Source organism: Macaca mulatta, chromosome 7 (genome assembly GCF_049350105.2).
Source record: "Macaca mulatta isolate MMU2019108-1 chromosome 7, T2T-MMU8v2.0, whole genome shotgun sequence".
In the NCBI taxonomy this organism is placed as follows: Eukaryota; Metazoa; Chordata; class Mammalia; order Primates; family Cercopithecidae; genus Macaca; species Macaca mulatta.
In genome coordinates, this window is record NC_133412.1 from 11,041,659 (window position 1) to 11,067,601 (window position 25,943).

Below are 25,943 nucleotides of genomic sequence, written 5' to 3' on the forward strand. Positions count from 1 at the left end.
AAAAAAAAAATTAGCCGGGCGTGGTGATGGGCACCTGTAGTCCCAGCTACTTGGGAGGCTGAGGCAAGAGAATCACTTGAACCTGGGAGGCGGAGGTTGCAGTGAGCCGAAATCGCGCCACTACACTCCAGCCTGGGTGACAAAGTGAGACTCCGTCCCAAAAAATAAAATAAAATAAAATAAAAATTCAGGCTATGTGATTCAACCATTCTCTTGTCTCATGGGGAACACGTACAACTCGATGAAGCTGAGAGCCATATTTAGGTTATTAAACCTGAGAGAAGAAAAACTTACTTTTTCCCCCTTATTAAGCACTTAACTACCTCTTGACATTTCTAAGTTTTAAAATCGCGTGTTCTTCTCTAGGCTAAGTTCCATAGACATGAAGTACCATATCTGGAAGCTTGGAGTTGTGTTTACTGACAACGTAAGTATTGCACCTGGAAAAACAAAATTCTGTACCCCAGGTTCAGGGGTGCCACAGAGAAGCAAGCTATGCAGGATGCTCAGAAAGATTCAGGGATTGCTTATCAAAGACCAAGAGCCTTCTACGTGCTGGGGGAACACTTATACAATGGTTTGAGGTAGATGGGGCCCACTTGGCAGTTCTTGGGCCAGCTCACAGCACCTAAACCCCCTCTCTCCTCAGTTTGTCCCCCAAAATCAGAAAAAATGGTTTAATGAGCACATTATGAGGCAAAAATGCTTAAAAAGCTGCTTTCTTCCATTCCCAGTCCTTTTTGTACCTTGCCTGGTATACAACCATGTCAGTCCTGGGCCACTACAATAACTTCTTCTTTGCTGCTCACCTGCTGGATATCGCAATGGGCTTCAAGACACTGAGGACCATTCTGTCATCTGTAACTCACAATGGCAAACAGGTATTGGTTTCTACTGATGCAGAACTGAATGAACCTCTATGTGCATAGGGAAAAAAAAACAGGTAGTATACAGTGTATGACAGGAAGGAATGTGTCGTGGTGTATAATGTACTTTCCTTGGCCAAACACTTGAACTAGTGGTGATTGTTTTTGCAGAATTGTAGCCAATTAAAAATATAGCTGCAACCATCATGTAAAAAGCATAAGACCTTGATTCAGTGACCCCTGATACTTAGGTCAACCAGGGGAGGGAGTGAGGTGATGGACACGTCAGAATAACCTTGGAGATCTTTTTTTTCTTTCTTTTTTTTTTTTTTTTTTGAGACAGAGTCTCGCTCTATAGCCCAGGCTGGAGTGCAGTGGTGGGATCTCGGCTCACTGCAACCTCTGCCTCCCAGGTCCCAGTTCAAGCAGTTCTCCTGTCTCAGCCTCCCAAGTAGCTGGGGTTACAGGTACATGCCACCATGCACAGCTAATTTTTGTATTTTTAGTTTCACCATGTTGGTCAGGCTGGTCTCGAACTCCTGATCTCAGGTGATCCACCTGCCTCGGCCTCCCAAAGTGCTGGGTTTAGAGGTGTGAGCCACCATGCCCGGCCAGAGATCTTTTTAAGGTCTACCCCTTCCTCCATGAATCTGATATATTCCCTGGGGGTTAGCAAGTAGCCGCACACAGAAAACTCCCCAGGTGTTTCTGATATTTGCATCCAATTAAGAACCAATGATTTCAGATACACACGTATGTATATGGTTGTTTTATACACAGTACACATGGGTGTGTATATATATTATATAGTTAATACATATTATATAGTTAATATATAATCAAGGAATTGACTCTGACAATATATAGAAGATTAGATATTTATGAGACTGGATATAGCAATGGCTATAACCATGTTAAAATCTTCTAATCGCTTCTCCTTGTGTACAAATTCAAACTGTTGAGCGTTTCATTCCTCATTAAGTACAAGTCAAGGTGGAAGTTAAAATGTGCCAAGCTCATGCCCTGTCCCAGTTACGGTGACAGTCGCACAACTACCTGCTAAGGTAGATGTTAGGCTCACTTTACAGATAAGAGAACTGAGGCTCAGAGAGGCTAAATGTCTCACCCAAGACCACACAGCTGCTAAGTGGCAGAGCTGAGATTCAACCCCTTTTCTTCCCTGATGCAAAGTTCAAGTTCTTTCTCTTTTTTCCTAAACCAACTGCTTTCTGCGAGGTCTGCTCTCTGAGGTTTGAGCGACTGTTCCTCCCCCGAGTCTGCTGAATACATTTCCTCTGGTGCTGTCTTCACACTTGTGCCCACTCCCTTTTGTGTCGCTCCTTGAAGGCAAAGCTCTGATCATGCTGATATTCGTATCTCCCAGCTCAATGCCTAGTCCTTGAGAGAGGTCAGATGTGCAAGTCCCGTGTACCCCTCACTTAAGCCACTGAGCTCGCACTCCTAAAGCCTGGAAGTAAGCGAGGCCCTAGGACACCCCAAACGGCCTGGGCAGAATTCTCGGTAATAAAAAGTGTGACTCAGCTCCACCACGGTAATTTTCAGAGTGCCTTCAAAGTTGTGATAATTATCCAGTACATGATTATTTATGAAATAGTGTAAGGTAGGGATACCTACCAGTCCAAAGAACCTTTGGTTTGGTTTTGTTTTTGTTCTGAGACGGAGTCCCGCTCTGCCATCAGGCTGAAGTGCAGTGTAGCGATCTTGGCTCACTGCAACCTCCGACTCCTGGGTTCAAGTGATTCTCCTGCCTCAGCCTCCTGAGTAGCTGGAATTACAGGCACGCACCACCACACCCAGCTAATTTTTGTATTTTTAGTAGAGATGGGGTGTTGCCATGTTGGCCAGGATGGTCTCGATCTCCTGACCTCATGACCTGCCTACCTCAGCCTCCCAAAGTGCTGGGATTACAGGCGTGAGCCACCATGCCCAGCCTGGGGTTTTTTAAGAAGCAACATTAGAGTAGAAGCTGCATTGTGAAGCCTCAGGTAAGAGCTAGCTCTGTATGAATAACAACAAAACACATATACCCCTCCTCATAGCACCTTCACTATTCAATACTTAAGTTCCTTTATATTTTACTTATGCCCAATCTAATACCCTATACATTAGTCTGTTTGGCTGCCAGAACGAAGTACTACAGACTGGTGTTTTGTTAAACAACAGACATGTCTTTTCCACAGTTCTGGAGGCGGTGAGTCCAGTGTCACAGTGCCAGCAGGGTTGGCCTCCTCGGGGGCCTCCACGTGGCTGTGGACAGCCACCCTCTCGCTGCTGCTTCCCCTCACTGTCCCTTCACGTGTGCCTGTGTCTAGCCTCGCTCTCCGTGTCCCCAGCTCCTTTTCTTCTAAGGATGCTAGTGAGATTGGCTGCGGGCCCATCTTAACAGCCTCACTCTTTAACTTACTTACCTCTTCGAAGGCTGTGTCTCCATCTCCAAATACAGTCCCATTCTGAGGTACTGGAGGCCAGGACTTCCAACACCCCATCATTACTCTTTCTTCCAGTAAGCCCGCTTCTCGTTACCTGTGGTCCCATCTTTCCTCCTCTGCTCATGGCCTGATGGCTTTCTTAGCCGCCCTCCACCCCTTCCCCATTTCCTCTCCTTGCTGGTCCTCACTGTTCCTCCTTGTTTTCTTAGAGGCTCCTGTGAATCTTTTGAGGTAGAGAAGACCCCACTTCTTTTCCTTTCTCTGTCGTCTCATTCCCAGTTGGTTCTGACGGTCGGTCTCCTGGCCGTGGTGGTGTATCTCTATACTGTGGTGGCTTTCAACTTCTTCCGCAAGTTCTACAACAAAAGCGAAGACGATGACGAGCCTGATATGAAGTGTGACGACATGATGACGGTGAGAGCCCACCCACTGCGGGCCACCCCACCCCACCCCCTCACTGGGAAGAAGGGCTGCGTGGGGGTGCTCTGGAGAACTAAGTGAGAGCTGTAGAGTTAGTTACAGATCACAGCGGAGATTAGAGTAGAAGACAGACGTCTCCTCCGGACAGGAGTGTCCTGGGAAGACAGAAGTGATGGAGGTAGGTTTCATTACCACACATCTGAGCCCCGTGGAAAGGGAAGCACCCTGCATAGTGGGGTCATCATTCTTCTATATTTTTTCTGGGGTAAAGATGAGACATTATTTTTTGAGACAGAGTTTCGCTCGTTGCCCAGGCTGGAGTGCAGTGGCACCATCTTGGCTCATCACAACCTCCGCCTCCCGGGTTCAAGCAATTCTCCTGCCTCAGCCTCCCTAGTAGCTGGGACTACAGGCATGCACCACCATGCTTGGCTAATTTTGTATTTTTTAGTAGAGAGAGATGGGGGTTTCTCCATGTTGGTCAGGCTGGTCTCGAACTCCCAACCTCAGGTGATCTGCCCACTTCGGCCTCCCAAAGTGCTGGGAGTGCAGGCGTGAGCCACCGCGCCTGGCCAAGATGAGACATGATGATGAATGAAACCTGGGCCTAAATTTCATGGGAGTCGAGCTTTGATCGTTGTCTCAGAACCGAGAGCAAAGTCCCATGGGCCGGGATTGAGCACTTCATTTCTTTCAGCAAGCCAGTCAGGGGTCCCTTCCGGACAGCCACCATCGGCTGAAGAACACGACAGCAGCAGGAGGAGGTGTGGAGAGGGGAGGGGGAGTCCTGTCAGGCCAGAGCTTCGTGAGAAAAAACGCACCGCCCAGAGTAAGCCAGCTTGGCTGCAGCAGCATCTCCAGTTTATTTTGACCAGATTTCAGAAGAAGAACATGTGTCTCAGGGACAGGGGACAGTGAACTGCCCAGTCTGTGAGCATCTCTGTGAAAGAGGCGATGCTTCTTGACGAAAACCTCTCCACGTGCTTTCTTGGGCCAAGCACCGTCATGAGACAGCAGCACCAGCCCCTAGAGTACTAGTATGACCGGCATGTCTTCAGGCTGCCCCTGGCTTTTGCTTTTCCAGGTGTAAGACAGTCCTTTCTCTGTGCGTCTAACCCATCCCGCCAGTGGAGAGAAGAGGCTGCCCTGCTCAGTGGGCCTGGGCCTAGACTGGCTCAAACCTGCAGAGCAGGAGGAGCAGAAAGGTCCGTTATATTTGACCTTCCTGCTGCAGGAACCCCTGCCCCACCAGGTGTAAGGGGAACACAGAAGAAGAAGAGGGGGCCTATTTTGCAGTTTAAGGCACAGCCTGAAGGCCAGGCTAACAGTCTTAATGAGGAAAAATTAGTATCTGGCATAGGCGATGCACATCAAGGCTTAAAGATCTTTTAACTTACATCCACCTTAAATGAATTCTGTTCTATCAAATAGTTCAAAACTGTTTTCTTTTTAATGGGCCTACAAAGTACCTTTTAAAAGCCTAAATGTAACAACAGGCTTCCATCTTTGTAGATGTCAGACTGTCCAGAGGGTGTAGTGGACAGCAGCTAGCAGCATGAATACTGGTACCTCTGAAGAGTTCCCCTCTCCTGGCTCGGGGCTGCCATAATCTGACCGAATCATATGAATGATCTGACCATCTTGCTAAAAACAGAACTGTGACTTGTGCCTAAATCGCCATTATTTTTCTTCTCTAGTGTTACCTTTTCCACATGTACGTGGGAGTGAGAGCAGGAGGTGGCATTGGTGACGAGATTGAAGACCCTGCTGGTGATCCTTATGAAATGTATCGCATTGTCTTTGACATTACCTTTTTCTTCTTTGTCATTGTCATCTTGCTGGCCATCATTCAAGGTATGATTGCCAATTATGTTGAGTATGAACAGGTTTTAATCTAGTTATTTTTGCCATCTTGCATCTATGACTTAATTGGTTTATGAAGAAGTGTGTGAATTCATTTACTTGTTAATTTAGCAAGAGCTAATTTAGTATCTACTATACCTGAGGCCTTGGCTATATATAAAGCCAAAGACACACCCAGGCACAGTTATAAGCTTCATCCATACAGAGGAACCCCTTCCTTCTGTTCCTCTACTCTGAATTATTTCCCCCTCACTTCTGCTTCTGAGCTCTCTCCTGTGGCTGGTCTTGTCGTCTTCATTTTCCTCCCAGAGAGGGAGATGGGGTAGGAGCAGAGGAGCTGGACAGTGCAGGGGAGGGGAGGGAAAGAATGGTATTTCAGTCAATAGCTTGTCAAGATTGGAGAAAGATGATGAATTGAAGGGAGAAGCAAGTAGCTAACAGCACTGCATAGTGTCGAAAGGTAGAGTTGGGAGGAACGATGCGAAATTGTTAGAAACACGAGTATTATTTTTCTAATTTTGCTTTGAGTGGTTCAGCTTGATAATTCACTTTAACAGAACAAAGTAGCTTCTTCCAATCCCTCTATCATTCCTCTACCCCTGAACCACTGAACCACTCCACAGATTGCTTTGTCTTTGTATTTAAAATTCCAGGTCTTATTATTGATGCTTTCGGAGAGCTAAGAGACCAGCAGGAACAAGTGCGAGAAGATATGGAGGTAATGTTCCTCTAACTACTAATCCCAGCTCTACTTTAATATCCCCAGCAGCAAATGGATTTTTTAAACAATAGGTTTTACTATTACTTAGGGCCAGTACTAAGCAAGACCACAGTTTGTTTTCCATGCCCTGTGCTCTGCACTCTGCCATACCCCTGCCAGGCCTGCCACTCTGCTGCCGCCTTCACTGTCCCATAATCAGAGGGAGCAGTATCCTCAGCTAACCGGGAGCTAAGTGTGTGGTACCACTGAGTGAATGACTAAAAGCCAAAAGCATGAGAAAGTTTTCATTGTCCCTCAATTCGACAGAATCATGACAGTTTTCTCTCCTGCCTATATTATGCCTACAAATGCCTTTTCTGCCTGTTATTTTTCTTAGACCAAATGTTTCATCTGTGGGATTGGCAATGACTACTTTGACACGACCCCTCATGGTTTTGAAACACATACCTTACAAGAGCACAACTTAGCCAACTACTTGTGAGTATTCTTGGTTAACAGAACTGATAGGAGTTTGTAGCATAGAGAAAGCCAATTATGTCATATAGTTCAGTCTCTGCTGGAAAAAGAGTAACCAGAACAGAACTTCCAGGAGTCCCCATGAACCTGTACCTTTGTCCATAGACTCTGCCTCTCCCATGTGTGATAGACGTGTGTTGTGGACAATTCCTGCTCCTAGCAAAAGGCCAGCCCCTCAACCTGTGATTGGATTCCATCCAGGACACATACCTCCAGCAATTTCTCTTTCTCTACTGGACTTCTTCTATCACCATATAAATACGCTTTTTTAAAATCCTAAACAAAGAAAAATCTGTGGCCCCACTTTTACTTCCAACTATAGCCCTACTTCTTTTTCCCGTTCAGCACAATGGACAGCTGTCCATGCTCACTCACTGTCTTCAGTTTTTCGCTTCTCATTCTCCTGTGAACCTCCTACTGGCAGGCTTTCCTCCACACCACATCCTAAGACTGGGTCTTATCAAAGGGGCCTGTAACCTGCATGTTTTTAAATTCTGTGGTCAGTTTTCAGGCCTCCTCATGTCTGTCCTTTCTCATTAATAGCTAAGCCCCATGACCTGGGATATTTTTGGGCATGTCTGTTTTCATATTACCTTTTTTTTTTTTTGAGACAGTGTCTTGCTCTGTTGCCCAGGTTGGAGTGCAGTCTTGGCTCACTGCATCCCCTGCTTCCCGGGTTCAAGCGATTCTCCTGCCTCAGCCTGCTGAGGAGCTGGGATTACAGGCGCCTGCCATCACACCCAGCTCATTTTTACATTTTTGTAGAGATGGGAGTTTCCCCATGTTGGCGAGGCTGGTCTTGAACTCCTGACCTCAGGTGATCCGCCTGGCTCAGCCTCCCAGTGCTAGGATTACAGGCGTGAGCCATCACGCCCGGCCCTTTCATACTGCTTTATCCCAGCACCTAGAACAATGCCTGGCACCCAGTAGGCAACTAATAAATGTTTTACTTCTTCTAAGGTAAAGCATTCACTGAAGAACAAGTTACCTGAACCTACTGGGTACTAGGGACTTCCTATAAAACTTAAAAACTTACAGAAGAGTATATAGATTTTATTACCTGATAACTCAGACCCTGTAACTGATCATTTACAAGAAAAAAAATCCTGGGCTCTGCTCCCCAGCCTAGCTCTTCCCCCTTCTCTATTTTGTAGCTTAGAGAGTCATCTTTCTTTCCTTTCTCTCTTTCTCTTTCGAGATAGGGTCTCACCCTGTTGCCCAGGCTCAAGTGCAGTGGTGTGATCTTGGCTCACTGCAACCTCCACCTCCCAGGCTCAAGCCATCCTCCCGCCTCAGCCTCCTGAGCAGCTGGGACAGACACACTACTCATTTAGCACCAGCTTTTTTTTTTGGTATTTTTTGGTAGAGATGGGGTTTTGCCATATTCCCCAGGCTGGTCTCGAACTCCTGAGCCCAAGCAATCCACCCACCCTGGCCTCCCAGAATGCTGGGATTAGAGCTGAGCCCTCATCTTTTGCAGATGACAGACCAGTGGAAGGATGCTGTCATTTGGGTTGGAACCCCTTTCTGTGCCTTCCCATGGCACTGCTACACTGGTCTCTATCCCCTCTAGGAGCAAGCTTGAGGGGAAAGAACCCAACTTGTTCATATTTGAGCCTCCCACCCAAAATGGTGCTTTGTCAAGTAAATGTGCTGGGCAAGGAATGATGTCCTAAGCCCCTAAGAATCAAACAGGATAAAGAGATTAACCCTGCTTTCTTTCTCAGTAAACAAGAAGGGGAAAGGCAATAAACCTACTTAGAGCTGCTACTGTGGGCCAGGATCTGAAGCTCTAAACAGAGTATCACCCTGACAGAACTCTAGATCTGGAGCTCAGACTCTCCACCCTCAGGACAGAATTTCTACTTTCTCGTATCGCCAGCCTCACCATCCTTTTCCTGAAGGGCACGAGCCTGGTTCCTTTGGAAACTGTCTCTGAGATCATGTAATGTGAGCTGAGAGTTCAGCCCCTGCCCCCTGGGATACTTATGTGTCACAGACAAACTCAAACCTAAGACACAGATCACAAAGCAAGTGAAACTCCACTGGCATTCCCCCAGCTATCTATGATAAAAACAAAACTAGACTTCAGAAAGAATCAGAGCAACTCAACGAGATTAAATACTTTCTAACTTTTCCATGACAGATACTCTTGAGACACACACATCATTTCAATTCTGTATTTTTATGAGATGACAAATGGCCTGTTAAATATTCTATGGTAAGAATTTGGGCTACCATTTGTTTTATTAGAATTTTGTTAACAATAAAATGGTGGCCAAAATGCTACCTTGCAAGTGATCTTAGCTCGAGGTTTAGGGATGGCAAAAAGCATCTCTCCTCACGAAGTGGCTAATTTCGAGATTCATGTGTGCTACTATGATGGACACAAATGATGGTGTGCGTCCTTATGCCACAGTTCCCTGATTCTTAAAGTCACTGTAGACAGCATGGGACCGAACAGCCTTTCTGAGCCCTGATTACAGTTAATCCATGTGAATGAACTTGGGTCTTGACCAGAGTATCTAATACTATCTTTTTTCCTCGTTCCAGGTTCTTTCTGATGTATTTGATTAATAAAGATGAAACAGAGCACACGGGTCAGGTGAGAAACAAAATGCCTTCAATTAAGAATCATACACCCGTGTTAGATCTCCCTTTACTAAACCTTGAGACTGCATAGGGCATAGGCTATCTGAAATAGATAGATGGCCCCATTAATCCCATGTATGCATTTTTCCATTACCTTTTTGTGACTTAGTAAGAAGCCAAGGTCCTCCTGGTTATCCTTCCCAACAAACACTGACATTTTCCAAACGCTTATAGCTACTGCTTCAGACTAGAAGAGCTGGAGGTGGGGAGAACATTACAGAGGAAAAAGACAATGAGGAATGGAGTGGGTGGCTGTAACAAAGCAGAAAAATCGGAGTACAACGGAGAGAGAGCCAGCCTAAGAAAGATAACGACCTCATGTGTGGGTGACACAGGAGCCTGGAGGTGTGCATGTGAGAGGATGTGTCAAATTTTGTGACTAAATGTGAAAAAGAAACATAAAGGTAGAGAACAAGGGAGGAAAACGTCAGTTATCAAATTATTCAAATATCAATACCAAACATATCAAATATCTTTCTTTGGCAGAAGTCGCCGGTTTCCAGATCTGGATTTAGCAATAAACATTCCCTCATGCATTCCTCCGTCTTCCACCAACGGCGTGGAATCAGCTTATTGCTAAATCGTTAAGTAGTTTTAATGGCAAACATTGAATGATTGGTTTCAGTTTTGTTTGGGGCAGAAGGGGATTTTTCTGCTTCCCTGCCAGCGTGTGTCAGGGAGCCATGGCTTCTTGCTCCCCAAACAGCAGAATAGAGCAAGAATGAATGTGCAGGTTTGGCCTCATATAAATTCACATCAGAGGGTAAAAACAAAGTGGGTTTTCGCTTACTGTGGTTTAGAAATAAGCACCCGTTGTTCCCATTATTTCAGGAATCTTATGTCTGGAAGATGTACCAAGAAAGGTGCTGGGATTTCTTCCCAGCTGGTGACTGCTTTCGTAAACAGTATGAAGATCAGCTTGGATAAATCTGAATGAAAGAAGCGCCACAATTCTGGACAGTCAACTTCCCATGAAATAAAGTCCTCCTTTTACAGTTCTGCAGCATATCTGAAATGTGACATTTTCTAAATGCCTCCCTTAAAAAAGCTGTTTGCTAAAAATCTGTGCTATTTTGAAACTGATTTGGCTTTTTGTGCCTAATGCACATATACTGTGGGAGAGAACCTGTCAAAATGTTTAAGGATGGCGAAGAATCAAGTCATCTCTAGGCAAATGCCTTCAAGTTTTTGTTTGTTGGGATGGGAGCATTAGGGAAAGGGCTAGTGAATTATGAAGTCTCGAATGTGTGTAATACCTGAAATTTTAAACACTGGAATGTCACCATGGTATCCAACTTGTGACTCATAGGGTCTGAACTACAAAAGATAATGTTAACTGCACTCTAATTAATTTTTTCCCATGGTACTTGCTAGTGACTGTATCCAGAAAAGCTTTAAGCAGTTAAAGAAATAGGAAAAAAAACCGACACTTTGTCGACACTGAAATATCGATTAAGTGCCTTAAAACCTCTTTAGATATAGCTATGCAAGTTTTTTATGTTTGTGTTCCAGAAGGACAGTTCCATTCATTAGTTGTGATCTTCTGTCTTACTTTATGAAACTGCACTTGAAGGTTATTCATACAAGTTTTTTTAGTAACAGCGGTCAACTGCTGTTATTAGAAGAAAAGTACTGTACTGAAACTTCAGAAAAAATCTCAACCTTATGCCAAAATGGAGTAATGCTTTATGGTCCTTGTAAGTAGTGGAGCTGCTATGTTGAGGTGAATCTCCTCAAATACAATGAAGTGCCCACTGCAATAAAGTAATTAATACACACCAACACCTCCGTGGTTTGGCCTCTTGGAATGTACCACTTCTGGTTGATTCTACAGCTCCTCTGTGACTGCTGGGAAAGGGGACATGCGACAAATTGCCCAGGGCCCCACGCAAGAAAGGAAGAAAAACTGGACAGACTAGCATTTGTTTATTTTGGCCAAATGCAAGCCTTGTTTGTTTGCATCTATTCTCTGAATCAGCAGCAGCACCTGCTATGCTGTAAACACTGCAAGGAAGGCGGCTAGAAACAAGGGCCAGAGTATATATCCCGCCCTTGAGGGGATCTATTAGATTACTAAGCCAGAAAAACAAATGCAACAAGCTGCTTCAATGTATTCTTTCAGATGTCAAACACAGAGGTAGGCATTTACTGCTATGAGCACAATGGAACACACTAGCTTGGGGCATGCTTGTAAACTGGCTGTTCCTGAAGGACAGCCTTATGCCCACCTGCCCTTAGAAGGCAACCAAGATTTGCTTCAGGCACTTTTCTTCCCCATTTTAGGAAATCATGCTGTCCAACCAGTCTTCCAGCTCTTCCTCGGTAACATGTCTGGATGTACTTGGTTGCTCAGGTTCCACGTTCTTTTCTTCAGTCACAGATGGTTTTGCACAAACTGGGGAAATAAAAACAATGTTAACACCCTCAGATGCTTCCCTCAGGTTTGTTCCCAGATAGAATCCAGCCCTAATTATTACTTTCCTTACAACAAGGGGAAACATTCTCGTCACTGTTACTCCCTAAGATGATACAGTCACATCTGAACAAAAAAGCTGGGTAGAGGATTCCCTCTTTATTCTGAAGTTGAACTTCACACCTTGCTAGTTGTTTTTTTTTTTTTTTTTTTAAAGACCAACAGCTCAGTTTTCTCTTTACTATTATTGCAGCAGTCCTGGAAAATTCAAGGATCTCAAATGCAATACATGGATGTGGCAGTCACCCCGGGCCCCTCTACACCAGATGGGCCACCTCTCACAGGACATGCAGAAATTAGAATGTGACGTTCTTTTGTCAAAATGTAAGATTGAAATAGCAAGAAAAAAGTACGAAGAGGTGGCCTGTCAGTCGAGTAGAAGGTCCACTGCCGAACGGCTGAAGGCTACAGGTATCTCAATGCCTTGTGATAGCGGAAATTCCATTTGCAGCCCCAGGTTTCTACTGCAGTCAGGCAGGTAGCAGCTTTGGAAGCTCGGTGTGTCGAATGAGAGGAAGGTTGTCAGAAAGGTCAGCTCAGGGTGAAGCAGAGATGTGAGCACAGAAATAGATGTCAGTGGACAACACTGGATCAATGTCAGACACCGAGAGGGATGTGTGCGGATGTGATGCGGGTGGGGCTGTTCTTGAAAAACCACCAGAATCAAGATTCATGGGGAATAAAAGGAAAGCCATACCTTCCTCCTCTTGGACCACCTCCCCATCTTTCTTGGATTTCAGATCCTGAGATGTCTGATCTGGTAAGATGTTATCTCCCTCTTTTACAGGTGCATCTAAATTAAGCAACAGATCTAGTTCTTCTTCCAAATGGTCTCCTGCTGACTGCAGTGGGGAAGTGGGTTTCTGAGAATCCGTTGAAGGACCCGGTCTTGGGTTGTCTGTGCCCAGCAACACAGGGCAGCCAGCAGCTGCAGATTTTAGCTCAGAGATGGGCCCCTTTCCTCCAGGCCCCAAAGGCCCCTTTAACTGCATCCCTAATCCCTTGCCATCATCAGTTCTCTTTGGTTTCACCTGAGGAAGCTCTAAAGGAACTGTGGCCTGAAAGAGAAGTATAAAAACTGAGTTAAAAATGTGAGTCTTGCCATCTTGGCTTAAGTAAATACATAGGAGGCTAAAGGAAGCCATCAAACTTGGTGACATAGGAAACTCAATTTGGATAGTTCACAAAGTGGCTCCTTTCCAGGCCCTGGCGGGCACCCTTCCTAACATCTGGGGTAAATGTGGGAGACCTCACTGAGACATGCCAGCACTGTGCCTCCCACTCTCCCCACCTCGACCACGTGCTAACTAGCTCAGATTTGGAATTAAAAGATCCATGTCTTCCTAGTGCTGGCCTGAAAACTGCCAGAGGACCACAGGTCTATTTGGCTTTAACACTTAAATCTGTAATGAGACATGAACATCTGTAAAATGTCCCCAAGAAGTAATTAGCAAATCAGATCTGTTCATTGTATTTAAGTGCACTAATATAAAGGTACAGGAACAAATTCACCAAGAAGAGTCTCTTACCAACATCGAGTAAAAAATGCCAGACACAAAAGAAAATACACAATTCGATGATTATATTTGTAAAATGTTCAAAAACAAACCACAGTATTAGAGGCTAGGCGAGTGAGTGCCTTTTGGGGAGAGAGTGACTTGGAGTGCGTCTGAACGCTGGCTTCTAGGGTGCTGACAATATTCTGAGTCTTTATCCGGATGCTCATTCCATGGTTATACTCACATGTGCATTTGTCTGAATCGATGTTTTACTTTAATAAAAGTGACAAACTCCCCCGGTGACTGTAATATAAGGTTACAATCTAAGGCTGAGAATCACTGCTCTCGAGGGAAGGCTCCGGGGACTAGCAAGGCCTCACAGGGGGCAGGTTCAGAAGTTCAACCTCCACTGGAGGTCCTGATCCCTTATTTTTACATAAACATCCTGAGCAGACATGGAAGACGGTATGGCTTTATATACAAACAGGAATAGATGTCCAGCATAGTCAGTTGTACGGGGCAATGCTGGGACATGGTCCTCTGTTCTAATCTCAGAGTCATTTAATTGGTCTGGAGTGGGTGTCTGTTCTTAACTCCCCCGATGATTCTAATGTGCAGACAAGGAAGAGAATCCTGCTCTGCAGCATGAGTCGGGGAGAAATGTTTTTAAGTGATTTCACCAGGATTTCAAAGTCACGTAATTATTTTATACCTTTACTCTAATGCCTGCCACTGACATTACATCCTTCACTTTCAAACGCTCACAACCACTTCCTCTCTGTCCTGAGTCCTGAAGCCTTTATCTCAGCCTTTCCCTGGTGAGTTCTGCTAAACATTCCTCATCCTGTCAGATCAAGCCAAGCACTTCAGAACTTTGAACATCACTGGACATCAGCAGAAAAGCCACTAGAGCTCTCCCAAACACCCCCAAATGTTTCCAAAGACCCTCCAGGGCATTCCCCCATTAGTGGCAAATGCAGTTTTTTCTAGTTCTCTACCCTGTCCCTAACTGTCCTCCATCCCTGTCCTCTGCCTGCTGCCCCAAATGTTAGACTAGTAAATGCACTACAGCAAATGGGTGGGTAACCAATTCATTGCTACACTCAAGCTTAGCATCACATTCAGCCGCAGAAGGAAGTTGATAATTTCAGTTGCTAGGATTCTATTTAAAATCAGTACGTCCCAGGGTTTCACTTTTTTTTTTTTTTTTAATCGTGCCAGAATTTTGAAGCTCTTCATGGCATAGTCTTCGGGCCTCCCCGTCTCTTAGTTCATCAATTATCACTTCATCCTGTTACCTCCTGAATGTGTATGTCTAGCCCTTAATGCTGAACTTTATAGTTCTACATCCAGTTGACTATTAATTCCACTTGGAGATCTCAGAGGCACAAACTCATCAAGTCCAAAACTCACCCTTCCTGATCCTGCCTACCACTGAGTTGCACAATTTGGAAAATCTTGAATTTTTTATTGACCACTCTCTCCCAATTTCCAACATATCGCCAAATCCTGTTAATTGTACCTTTGAAATACCTCAGTACATCTCCGCCATCTCCACCATTACTACTGTAGTCCAAGCTACACTACTACTCACCTGCACCTGTGCAGCAGCCTCCCCATGTGCCTCCCTCACCTGCTCTGCGCGTGTGCACCTGCACATGCAGACTCACTCCCACGCATGCACTCCGACCCCACAGTCTTCTCTACTTGGCAGCAGCGTCGCTTTTGTTAATGCAGAGCTGAGTGGGTCTTTTCTCGTTTAAATTCCAGCTCAAATGTCCTTATGCTTTAGACCTCAGCTCATCTATCACTGCTTCAGGAAAGCCATTCCTAACCACACCACACGAGAAACGGACTTACTCTAAAAACACACTGTACTTCACATGACGTATTACAGTTTGTATATGTTTGTGTGACTCTGATTAATATTCACCTTTCCCAATAGATGAAGTTCCAGAAAGGCAGGAACCACATCTGCCTGTTCACCACTGTGTCCCTAGTGTCGAACACACAGCAGGATGATGCATAAATATTTTGAGTAAAATAGCCAGACTTTATATTTTACATTTCACTCAATTCCACTACATTTGATCCTTTAAAATGTTTCAAATATAAAATGTAAAAAAGTAACCTCGAAAATGTTTTGGATTCTCCTTTAAACTTTACAGAATGCTACGTTGATATGAAACCTTCAGTTTTATAAAGGGAAGCTGACACAGACATCCTGCTGAGGGAAGGGTTTCCCTCTTTTTCTCCTCCTGCCCTAATCCACCCGCTTCAAGAGGGCTTCAGGATTTTTACCTGGACCAGTTCAGCAGCAACGTTGAGTCGGAGGGAGAGAGGCAGCTCTTGAAGGGCTCGAACCAGTAACTCGCTATCCACGTAAAATGCTGAATTCTATATATAGATTAAAAAGAAAATATCAGGTGATAATTAAGTATGACCTTTTGGAAATAAAAGAAGAAACTGTAAATAAATAATCCACTGGAGGTATCTGGCTAGGAACAAGACACATCATACATCACACTTGATGTGTTAAGAGTTTCTGCATCTCCACATTATGATCAGTAAAACCAAAGCTACCTTCCTGAGCCACAGCTCACACTGTCAGAGCAAACAGGGCAATGATCACCCTCCCATCAAGACTGTCCAGGCCGGGCGCAGTGGCTCATGCCTGGAATCCCAGCACTTCAGGAGGCCGAGGCAGGTGAATCACCTGAGGTCAGGAGTTTGAGACCACCCTGGCCAACATGGTGAAACTCTGTCTCTACTAAAAAAATACAAAAAATTAACCGGGCATGGTTAATTACAGGCTGATGCCTGTAATCCCAGCTACTCAGGAGGCTGAGGCAGGAGAATCGCTTGAACCTGGGAGGCAGAGGCTGCAGTGAGCCGAGATCGTGACATTGCACAATAGCCTGAGCAACAAGAGTGAAACTCCAGCTCAAAAAAAAAAAAAAAAAAAAAAAGAAGACTGCCCAGTAACCTGGAAACTGTGGAGTCTTTTGCTATGACTAACAAGCTGAAAGAAAAGCAAGCATTTAATGAAATCTAACCTGATCCCTTCCCTGAATTCAGACTGCTGGCCTTGGACAGAAGAGGATAGGGCTGTTTAGGCAGTGAAGATGGGGCTGACAGGTGGTGTGAAGATTTCAAAGGAGCTGGTCTCCTCAAAAAACAAAAAATTAAAAAATTTTTTAAAGCCACTTTGTAAGAAGGCTTTCTTTTTTGGTCACCAGTTTGCCCCATAAAGGTCTGAAGCTGAAGAAGGCCTTAGATAATCAAGTTAGCTGCAGTGACTTGCTTTTAATGCTAAACTGTGAATTTTAAAAATAGCTTTAATTGGAATAATAATAAATCAGCATTTTCTACATGTTTTAAAGTATTCGGTGCATTATTTTTGCCTGGGTAACCCAGCTCCCATGTCAACCTGGTCAACCCTGGCAGCCACTCGCAGTTGGAGTAGAGGACCTGGCCTGCGACATCCGGCCACAGACAGGAGCAGACAACACCCACTAAGGATGCTATGGCGGGTGGGGTGTAAAGAGAAAGGAGACACGCCAATGCTGGGAGAGGGGAGCCAGTCCTGACTATAGGACAAAGCCTTTCTGTCCCACTTCTCTGCCATCAGTGTGCACAGCACCCTGTCTGTGTGGTAAGAATCTGCAAGCCTGAAGCTTCCTCTCTGGCCAGGAATCTGAGCTCTGAGTCTCAGTATCTGTATAAAGGCACACTCTTTAGTGAGAAAAGAACCTGCTATATAATTCACTTTGCAGCTAAAAAACATAGCCTTTAATCAGACCATTACATCTTCCCCAGAATCTACAGGACTTACTGTCCATATGCGCCTGGGGCCCAGAGACCATGTGTACACGGTATGGTGGAGTAATAAGCTGGGCAGCTTTTTAAGATACAGGTTCACAGGCCTCACCCACAGAATTGGACTCTCTGGGTGGGGTGGGCGTGGTGGGGGTGGTGGGAGCCAGGAATCTGCCTTTAAAAGCCAGGCCCTCAGGAACGGCCGCATATAACTCAGCACCCAGCAGTTCGCTCAGCCCCCAGCAGCTGCTCAAAGAAGTCCTACTGGATAAGTCACCATTGTCAACAGAAATTTAATCTGGAATTTTAAAAACCGAGGTGATTTAATAAATAATAAATCTGTTTGTTCACCCAGGGAAATTATCTTCCCACTCATCCCCTCTTTACATGGTGCCCACCCTGTCCAAAGGAAAGCTGTGAGAATCCCACTTGCGGATCTAAGAGACCAACACGCCTGTGGTCATGGAGGCCAACAGCTAGATCAGAGCACCCGGACTGCTGGCCTGTGTCCCTTCACCCTGTGTATCCGCCACAGAGCAACGAACGCCAAGTCCAAGCCGTGACACCCGGTCCCTCTCCTGCCAGGACTCCCTTGAGGATTTTGGACATGTCTCCCTGTCAAACTCCCACTCCCTTTAACTGCAAAGACAAAACGTATTTCTACTTTTCCTTTTTTTTTTTTTTTGAGATGGAGTCTCTCTGTTGCCCAGGCTGGAGTGCAGTGGCACGATCTCGGCTTATTGCAATGTCCACCTTCTTGGTTCAAGCAATTCTCCTGCCTCAGCCTCTCAAGTAGCTGCGATTACAGACTTGCACCACTACGCCCAGCTAATTTTTGTATTTTCAGTACAGGCGGGGTTTCACCATGTTGGCCAGGCTGGTCTCAAACTCCTGACCTCAGGGAATCTGCCCACCTCGGCCTCCCATGATCCCTATAATCATGGGATTATAGGCGTGAGCCACTGCGCCCGGCCTCTCTCTATTGTCTTGCGTCACTGGTCACACTGAGGACATGGGATAGTATGTGGAATAACAACAAATTACATATATATGTGTGTGTACATATATATAATATATAATATGCACTTGAATATATATTATATATTATATGCACTCAACATATAATATATAATTATATATAGTATGTATTATATATATCCAGTTTTTTCTCTTACATCAACAAGGAAATTTAGTGAGGAGTTAAGTCAGACAGGAAATTGTTTTGATGGGGAAATGAATTCAGTTTCAGACACGTCCTACCTCCAACTCGAACTGTTCAAAATCAAACTTAACTTCTTTCTGCTCTTATTTTGTTCCATTCATGGCACCACCACCCACCTAGTCACTCAAGCTAGAAAGCATAGTGTCACTGCAAATCTTTCTTGTCCCTGTGCCTCACATCTGGCCAGTGACCACATCCTCCGCTCAAGTCCTGTCTGTGAGCAACCTGTGTCCCACGCCCACTGGCTGCACGCTCTTTCCCATTCGTCCAACACCACACCCTCCTTATCAGTCTCCCTGCCCCTGACCTCTCATCTCATCCGTTCAATGCCTCCCCATCCTTCCCAATGCGGCTGAAGTTAAATCTAACCATTTCCATATTCTTGCTAAACAAAACTTTGTTAACAAATAATATGAGTAATAAAAGAGCTCATTTTGAGTGTTCCATATGCATCAGGAACTGCACTCAAGGGCTTTTTATTTATTATCTAATTTAGTCCTTCTTATAACTCTGAGTTATATTTTGTTATTAGCTCCATTTTACAGGTGAAGCAACAGAGAAAGAAAAAGTTTACCCAAGTCTTAGATCCAGAATTCACACTCAGGTCTGAGACTGCTGGTACTAACTAGCCCACGCCTGCCACTGAGGCCTCCTCCCCTGGGAACACTACACTCTGGCCACACCCTTCTCTGAGGGTAACCTCGTTTTCCTGATCTTACCCATTTTCATGTTGTTTCCTCAGACAGGACCTACCAGAGTCACGCTTGTCCACCAAGACCCATTCAAATGATCTTTTCCCCACGGTACCAATTCCAATCACTTCCAGTGCAAAGTAACTATCTCTTCCAGTACTGTTAATTCATTTATCGCACCCTTATTTTAGGTTGTATTCTTGTGCACGTATTAGGTAAATATCTGTTGAGCATCTACCATACTACAGGTCAGCCAGTGTGCCCAGGTAAGGGGCCAAGAGCAGTGAACAGGCAGGGTCTGTCTCATTCACTTTGAATAAGCTCCTTTTAATAAAAACATTTAGTAAACCAGTGCTCTATGTTCTGATGAAGGACGAAGCTTAGAATTATTTGAAACTCTGAAGCGACTTGAAATATTCTTTGGTAATCAATGTGGTTCAAAAGGAGATGAAATGCAACTTGTTTGGCTTCTACCATATTCCTCAACAATCTATCTTCGCTGTGTCCTAGAATTCTAACAAGTACCTCAGGCGTAGACCCGGACTTAGCAAAGACAAATGTAATTCTCACCTTTTTCTATGGCATATATAACACGCTCTTTGTAAAGTGCCAGGCAGTCATTTTCCAAGAGACTTCGCTCCTCGTAATCTGTATGAGTCAGAGGCCATCCCAAACAAGTGAGCTTAAAACCGGCCCAGAGATCAAACAAGCCACCCACAGCGCATATGCTGATCTGGGAGCAGAACAGGGAAGACACTGCCTATGGGCTTCACATCTGCAGCTTCAGCCACCTCTCTGAAGCTGGGGGCAGATGCTAATCAGTTTATCAGACAGTATGCTCTAGTCCTGGAGTTGGGGAGCATATCACAAGCCACCACTATGTCCCTATGTGCATCCTAAAAGGGGGAAAATATCTGTCATCTCATACGAAAAGAATTAGTGGAAGCCCGCTTGGAAAATAATCAGAACTCCTTGAGAAGAAAATATTACATACACACAAAATAAGGCATTTGGGGTTTAGAGACTTGATGAAAGACTTCTACAATATTTGCCCTTATTTTATACTTCTGTTCTCTTAATTGTAGAAGTATTATTTAAAGCTATAAGGTTAAGGGTTCTCAACCTAACACCAAAAACAGTGAGAGAGAAAACTAATTTTCAACTCTAAAGGGAATCGTCAAAGAGTGGCAAAGGGGGAAGACCAAATGGCAAAGTAATCCACTCTGTCAAAATCACAGCTATCGAGTTTCTACCTCGAGACCCAGTCCATGTGTGCCGCATAATTCACACAGGTGGCCAGGTAGAAAAGTGTACTCTCGCTTCAAGGACTTGTGGAATTTCAGCCCCCTGAAAATGTTCTGAAAAGGTTAGCTGAGAGTACACTATATAAAAATTCTACTCTTTCTACATGAAGACTCTGTCGCAAGAATGTAAAAGGTATTAGCCTTCAGCCTTGAAGAAGAGCCAGTCCACACTTAAGACAACGCTTATCTTACCTGTTTTGGACAAGAAGCTTCAGTATCCCATTCTTTTTCCTCAGCAAACCGGAACTGTGAGAAGGAGTCCCCTAGGAATAGGGGGAAAAAATTATGCAAAAGCCAAAGGAAACTCTCAGTTCTCTGAATTTCCCTGCTAGAGCAAAAGTGCCATTTCTGAAGTGCTCAAACTCAAAGGGAGAGACAAGGATAAAACTGGAACATACCTCCAACTCCATTTCCAAAATCACAAAACACACAGATGACAACGTTAACATTTGGTAAGATTAATTTTTAGTGCATTTCATCTTACCAAATGGCATAAGGACCAAGAAAAAAAGATAAAATCACTAATCTTAGTCACTGGTAAATAAATTTGATCCCTCAAAAGTTATGGCATAGGCCGGGTGCAGTGGCGCTCACCTGTAATCCCAGCACTTTGGCAGGTGGATCACTTGAGGTCAGGAGTTCAAGACCAGCCTGACCAACATGGTGAAACCTTGTCTCTACCAGAAATACAAAAATTAGGCTGGGCACGGTGGCTCATCCCTGTAATCTCAGCACTGTGGGAGGCCAAGGCGGGTGGATCATGAGGTCAGGAGTTCGAGACCAGCCTGGCCAACATGGTAAAACCCCGTCTCTACTAAAAATACAAAAAATAGCCAGGCATGGTGGCACATGCCTGTAATCCCAAGCTACTCTGGAGGCTGAGGCAGGAGAACTGTTTGAACCTAGGAGGCTGAGGAGCCGAGATTGTACCACTACACTCCAGCCTGGGCATCAGAGCAAGACTCCATCTCAGGGGGGAAAAAAACAAAATTAGTCAGGGGTGGTGGCGGGCACCTGTGGTCCCAACTACTTGGGATGCTGAGTCAGAAGAATTGCTTGAACCTGGGAGGCGAAGGCTGCAGTGAGCCAGGATTGCACCACTGCACTCCAGCCTGGGTGACAGAGCAAGACTCTGTCTCAAAATAAATAAATAAATAAATAAATAAAACAAAATGGAAGAAAATATCTCATTCATAATAGCAATAACATACAAAAAATTCCTAGGAATGAATCAGGAATAAACATTTATTAAAAGAAACTTTAAAAAATAAAACTTAAAAAGGAAGACAAAAAACTTAACAGTATCAAGATACCAATTTCACCTAATGAGGTCTACAAATTCAATATTCAATCCCAAAAAGATTTCATTTGTCAAAATTACTCAAATTCATTTTTTAGAATATATGAAACTAAGGTATGCTTTCTTAAAAAGGGTAAAGAAGTTGTCTTATTGATTATAAAAATATATTCAAAAGTCTCAATAAATAAAATGGATAGTCACTGGTGAAAAAAATAAGCACAGAAGAGTGTCCAGAAACAGACCCAGGTATATGGATACTTAGATATCGTAAGAGTGGCAGATGAGATCTGTGGAGAAATCACTTTAACGGTGTTAAAGCAACTGACCAGCCATGTGAGAACTAGGCTAGTTCCCAATATCTCATTTCTCAGATGTAAAACATATTTTGCATGAATCAGGTATTTAAATGTTTAGAAAAAAAGGAAATTATAACAAGAAAGCAGGGATGAATTTCTTATTATCTAGAAACGGGAGGGCAAATTTTGGCTGCTGAAAAAATTTTAATACATAAAAATAAAATTTTTTGAATTACAGGAATTATAAACAAACTCGAAAGATGACAGGCTGAGAAGTAATATTTGTAGCACATATTATTGGCAAAGAATATGTGGAAGTTCTTTGCATATTAGATACAAAACTTCCACAAATCAATTAGAATAAAGCAACCCAGTAGGAAAATAGGAAAAGGGGAGAATATGTGAAATATGATTGCTAATATATATGAAGTAAATGACTGATGTATGAATTTAAAATCTAGTAGATTTTTTTAAAACTGGCCAAATTGCTGAATGCTTTATTGAGTGTTGTTTTTGACATTCTTGAACTTCTATATTAGACATGATCATATGATTTCACAGATTAATATGTAATTGGTACAAGATTCAGTAATGCAAATAAGGTATGTATACTTATTTTTAATATCTGAATATTCACTTAAAAATATAGGTAAAATTCCAACAATGACTATCTTATTCTACCAGTCTTCTTGCTGAGAATGAGGAACCAGGCACCCCTACACAAAAAGACCCCAAAAGTCTTATCTGAAGATATCAGAGCTACCAAGGCACTGAGGACTTGGACAAAATTCCTGGAGAGAAGAGAACCATACAAGGAGGTTAGGCTAACATTTAGGGCTGCTTATCCCCCTAATGCAAGGCTAAAAAACAACCCAGGAGGTCGTAAAGCTGAAGAAAGCTCTGCCAGTCTTACAGCACCAGGTAGACAAAAACTGGAGTTCGGGGCCAATGGATGAGGAAGTCTTGGAAAACCAAGGCTTTCAGGCAGGACCCGCTGATAACTGCATCCTGTAAGGAGGAGTAAAGTAGGCATTGAACAGCCCTCACCAAGTCTGAGGTCCAGCTGTGAGTCAGCTCAATCTCTGATCCTGCCTACAAGCAAAAGTAAATCATTTTTGGAGGAAAATGACACTATCAATATCCTCCAATGATCTCTACAATTTTTAATTTACAATGTCCAAAATTCATTAAAAATGATCAGGCCTACCAAAAGATGAGATCAAAATAGTAGAAAACTAAGAGAAAAGAAAAAAGAAACGAGTTAACTGAAAAAGATCCACAGAGATTAAGATATTGGGGACATGAGACATGGATTTTGTAATTTTGCCATGTCAAAATTTTAAGAACAGGAAAAAGTATAACATCATAAACAATGACATCCATGAAGTCATCTTTGATGCACACAAAATAAAATACACATAAAGAATACAAAGAAGAAAATGTTGGAGAAAAATGAGCTACCTAAATATAACACATTTTGTTTTCAGGAATAAAACTTCAAAATATAACACAATTTAAAGAAGGCTTTAAAAAATTCTTACAGATAAAGCATATAGAGGCTTATTTTATTTTAGTAGAGATGGGGTCTCACTCTGTCACCCTGGCTGGAGTGCAGTGGCATGATCAGAGCTTACTGCAGCCTCAAACTCCTAGACTCAAGTGATTTGCGCCATCTCAGCCTCCCAAGTTTCTGGGACTACAGTACAGGTGCACACCACCATGCCCAGCAAAATTATTATTTTTTGTAGAGATGGGGTACTGCTATATTGCCCAGGCTGGTCTCAAACTCCTGGCCTCAAACCATCCTACCACCTCAACCTCCCAAAGACCTAGGATTACAGGTATGAGACACTGCATGTGGCCTAGAGGCTAATTTTATTATTATGTTTTAGATAAGGTCTCGCTCTGTCACCCAGACTGGAGTGCAGTGGCACAATCACAGCTCACTGCAGCCATGACCTCTGAGGCTCAACTGGTCTTCCTGGCTAATTTTAAGTAATAAAGTTAGTAAAATGACTACTACAGAATACCAACCACTCTGATTCTCGCACTGAAGATGAAAGTGTACAAACCTGTTGAAACTATGACTCCTAGAACTAAAAGTCTTTCTGGAAAACACATTACCAAAATTCTTCTGTGTTACGTTGTTACATACACACAAAGTATGGTGATTTACCAAATGTGCTACTTTTATATCTTATATACCAGACATTTGGACATGCATGGACAATTAGAAATCTACTTTAAGTAAGATAGCATGGGGTATTCACAGCACATTCCATTCTGCTCCAGCTGTATCTGTCTGCCAGAAGAGTTCCTGGTCTCTCACATGCTAAAGACATGGTGAATCTGACTAAGAAGTGTAGAAGAAAACCAGAAAAGAACAGTAACAGCCGACTGTAGTTGACAAGGGAACAAACATGGAGACATGTGTCTTAGGACTCATAAGATTCAACGGCTGTGTGTCCTGAATTAATTGGAGGATAGTGAAAAGAATGGCACTAGAAAGAACTAGGAAGCTCAAAGCAGTGTCCTCCCTCTTCTTCAATTAAAGACTAATTGTATGACTTACAGAAGATTGGAGAACAGACTTGTTGTGTACTTATACGATATCCTCAAACAAGATCGAAGAGCAGCTGGTGACTATTACATAGCCTGCTTAAAAAACAATAAAAATCCCATAATATTCTACTACTTTGTAGATAAGAATACCAAAATATTAGGCCCACAAATTCAATGACTGCTTATGATGAAGGCATTTACTGGAATCTGTTTAAAAGGGGGAAGGAGGTAGCAAAACTGATGTACATGAAGAGTTCACATTTTCCTTACGTGATAAAAAGCCTCATCTCACCCTATTCCAGCAACAATGGTGAAGTTGGCATGCTTGCAATCAAAGCTGAGACACAGGAGATATTGAGACAATTCTGTTGTATTTTGAAAGTCAATTACATTCCTCTATTGCCACATTTCTAGAGCCAAAATTAATAAGAGATTTTTAAATCAAATAATCGTGTGAAGAAGCAAAAATGCTATTAAAAAAATAGAAATAAGGCTGGATGTACAGTGGCTTAAGCCTGTAATCTCGGCACTTTGGGAGGCTGAGGTGGGAGGATCAGTTGAGGCCAGGAATTCAAGATAAGCCTGGGCAACAAAATGAGAACTCATCTCTATTAAAAAAAAAAAATTACCCAGGCATGGTGGCCCGCGCCTATAGCCTCAGCTACTCTGGAGGCTGAGGTGGGAGATCGCTTGAGCCCAGGAGTTTGGGGCAACAGTGGAGCTGAGACCGTGCCACTGCACTCCAGCCTGAGTGGCAGAACAAGATCCAAGACCCCGTCCCAAAAAAAAAAAGAAGAAAATTAGAAATAAATATAAGAGATAGCAATCTTACATATGCTTCTGCAAACATTCAAAAAGAATGTTTCAAGCAGTATACAATGCTTCAGTTTCTAGGATTGCTTCATGAAACTCATGACCATCAAACAAATCTCCAAGGGTAGGGGTTGATAAGGAGAGAAAGTCTTTACCTAGTCAGTTACTATTTGAGAAGACAAGCGTAGTTGCGGAGGAACAACATTACCATCATCAGTACTCTATTCTGGCAGAGCCAGCCAAACAACATCTTGTTCCTCTAGACACCTCAGTTAAAAGCTAGCAACTTTAGCATTGCAAAGGTGTAGTGTACTGTATGGTGACTATAGGAAGAATCAAATAGCTCACAGTAGTCAGAAATCAGTATGCCCATTTGTCTACATCTGGCTACTAAAATTTTAATATATTCTTTAATTTCCGTTTTTTTCTCGTATCCCAGTAGTCCATTTTACAACAATGATATTTAGCTTTAACT

General features: G+C 43.5%; 2 protein-coding genes across 3 annotated transcripts in view; one reads left to right on the top strand and one right to left on the bottom strand.

The window, feature by feature from the left end:
- The window catches only part of RYR3 (ryanodine receptor 3), a 566,953-nt gene extending 555,683 nt beyond the window's left edge, over positions 1-11,270 (top strand). The window contains exons 96-103 of the mRNA XM_028850703.2: positions 367-427; positions 735-881; positions 3,596-3,730; positions 5,434-5,590; positions 6,253-6,317; positions 6,697-6,797; positions 9,390-9,441; positions 10,320-11,270. Of these exons, the coding sequence (XP_028706536.2) occupies positions 367-427; positions 735-881; positions 3,596-3,730; positions 5,434-5,590; positions 6,253-6,317; positions 6,697-6,797; positions 9,390-9,441; positions 10,320-10,415 (814 nt within the window). The 3' untranslated portion in view covers positions 10,416-11,270. The remainder of the gene's footprint in view (positions 1-366; positions 428-734; positions 882-3,595; positions 3,731-5,433; positions 5,591-6,252; positions 6,318-6,696; positions 6,798-9,389; positions 9,442-10,319) is intronic.
- A 125-nt stretch (positions 11,271-11,395) lies between these two features.
- Positions 11,396-25,943, bottom strand: part of AVEN (apoptosis and caspase activation inhibitor) — a 186,929-nt gene continuing 172,381 nt past the window's right edge. For both annotated transcript variants that reach the window (XM_001085261.5, XM_077939073.1), the window contains 4 exons: positions 20,690-20,760; positions 15,762-15,857; positions 12,659-13,019; positions 11,396-11,883 (listed from right to left, as the gene is read on the bottom strand). In XM_001085261.5, coding sequence (XP_001085261.2) covers positions 11,768-11,883; positions 12,659-13,019; positions 15,762-15,857; positions 20,690-20,760 — 644 coding nt within the window. In that variant the 3' untranslated portion in view covers positions 11,396-11,767. The remainder of the gene's footprint in view (positions 11,884-12,658; positions 13,020-15,761; positions 15,858-20,689; positions 20,761-25,943) is intronic.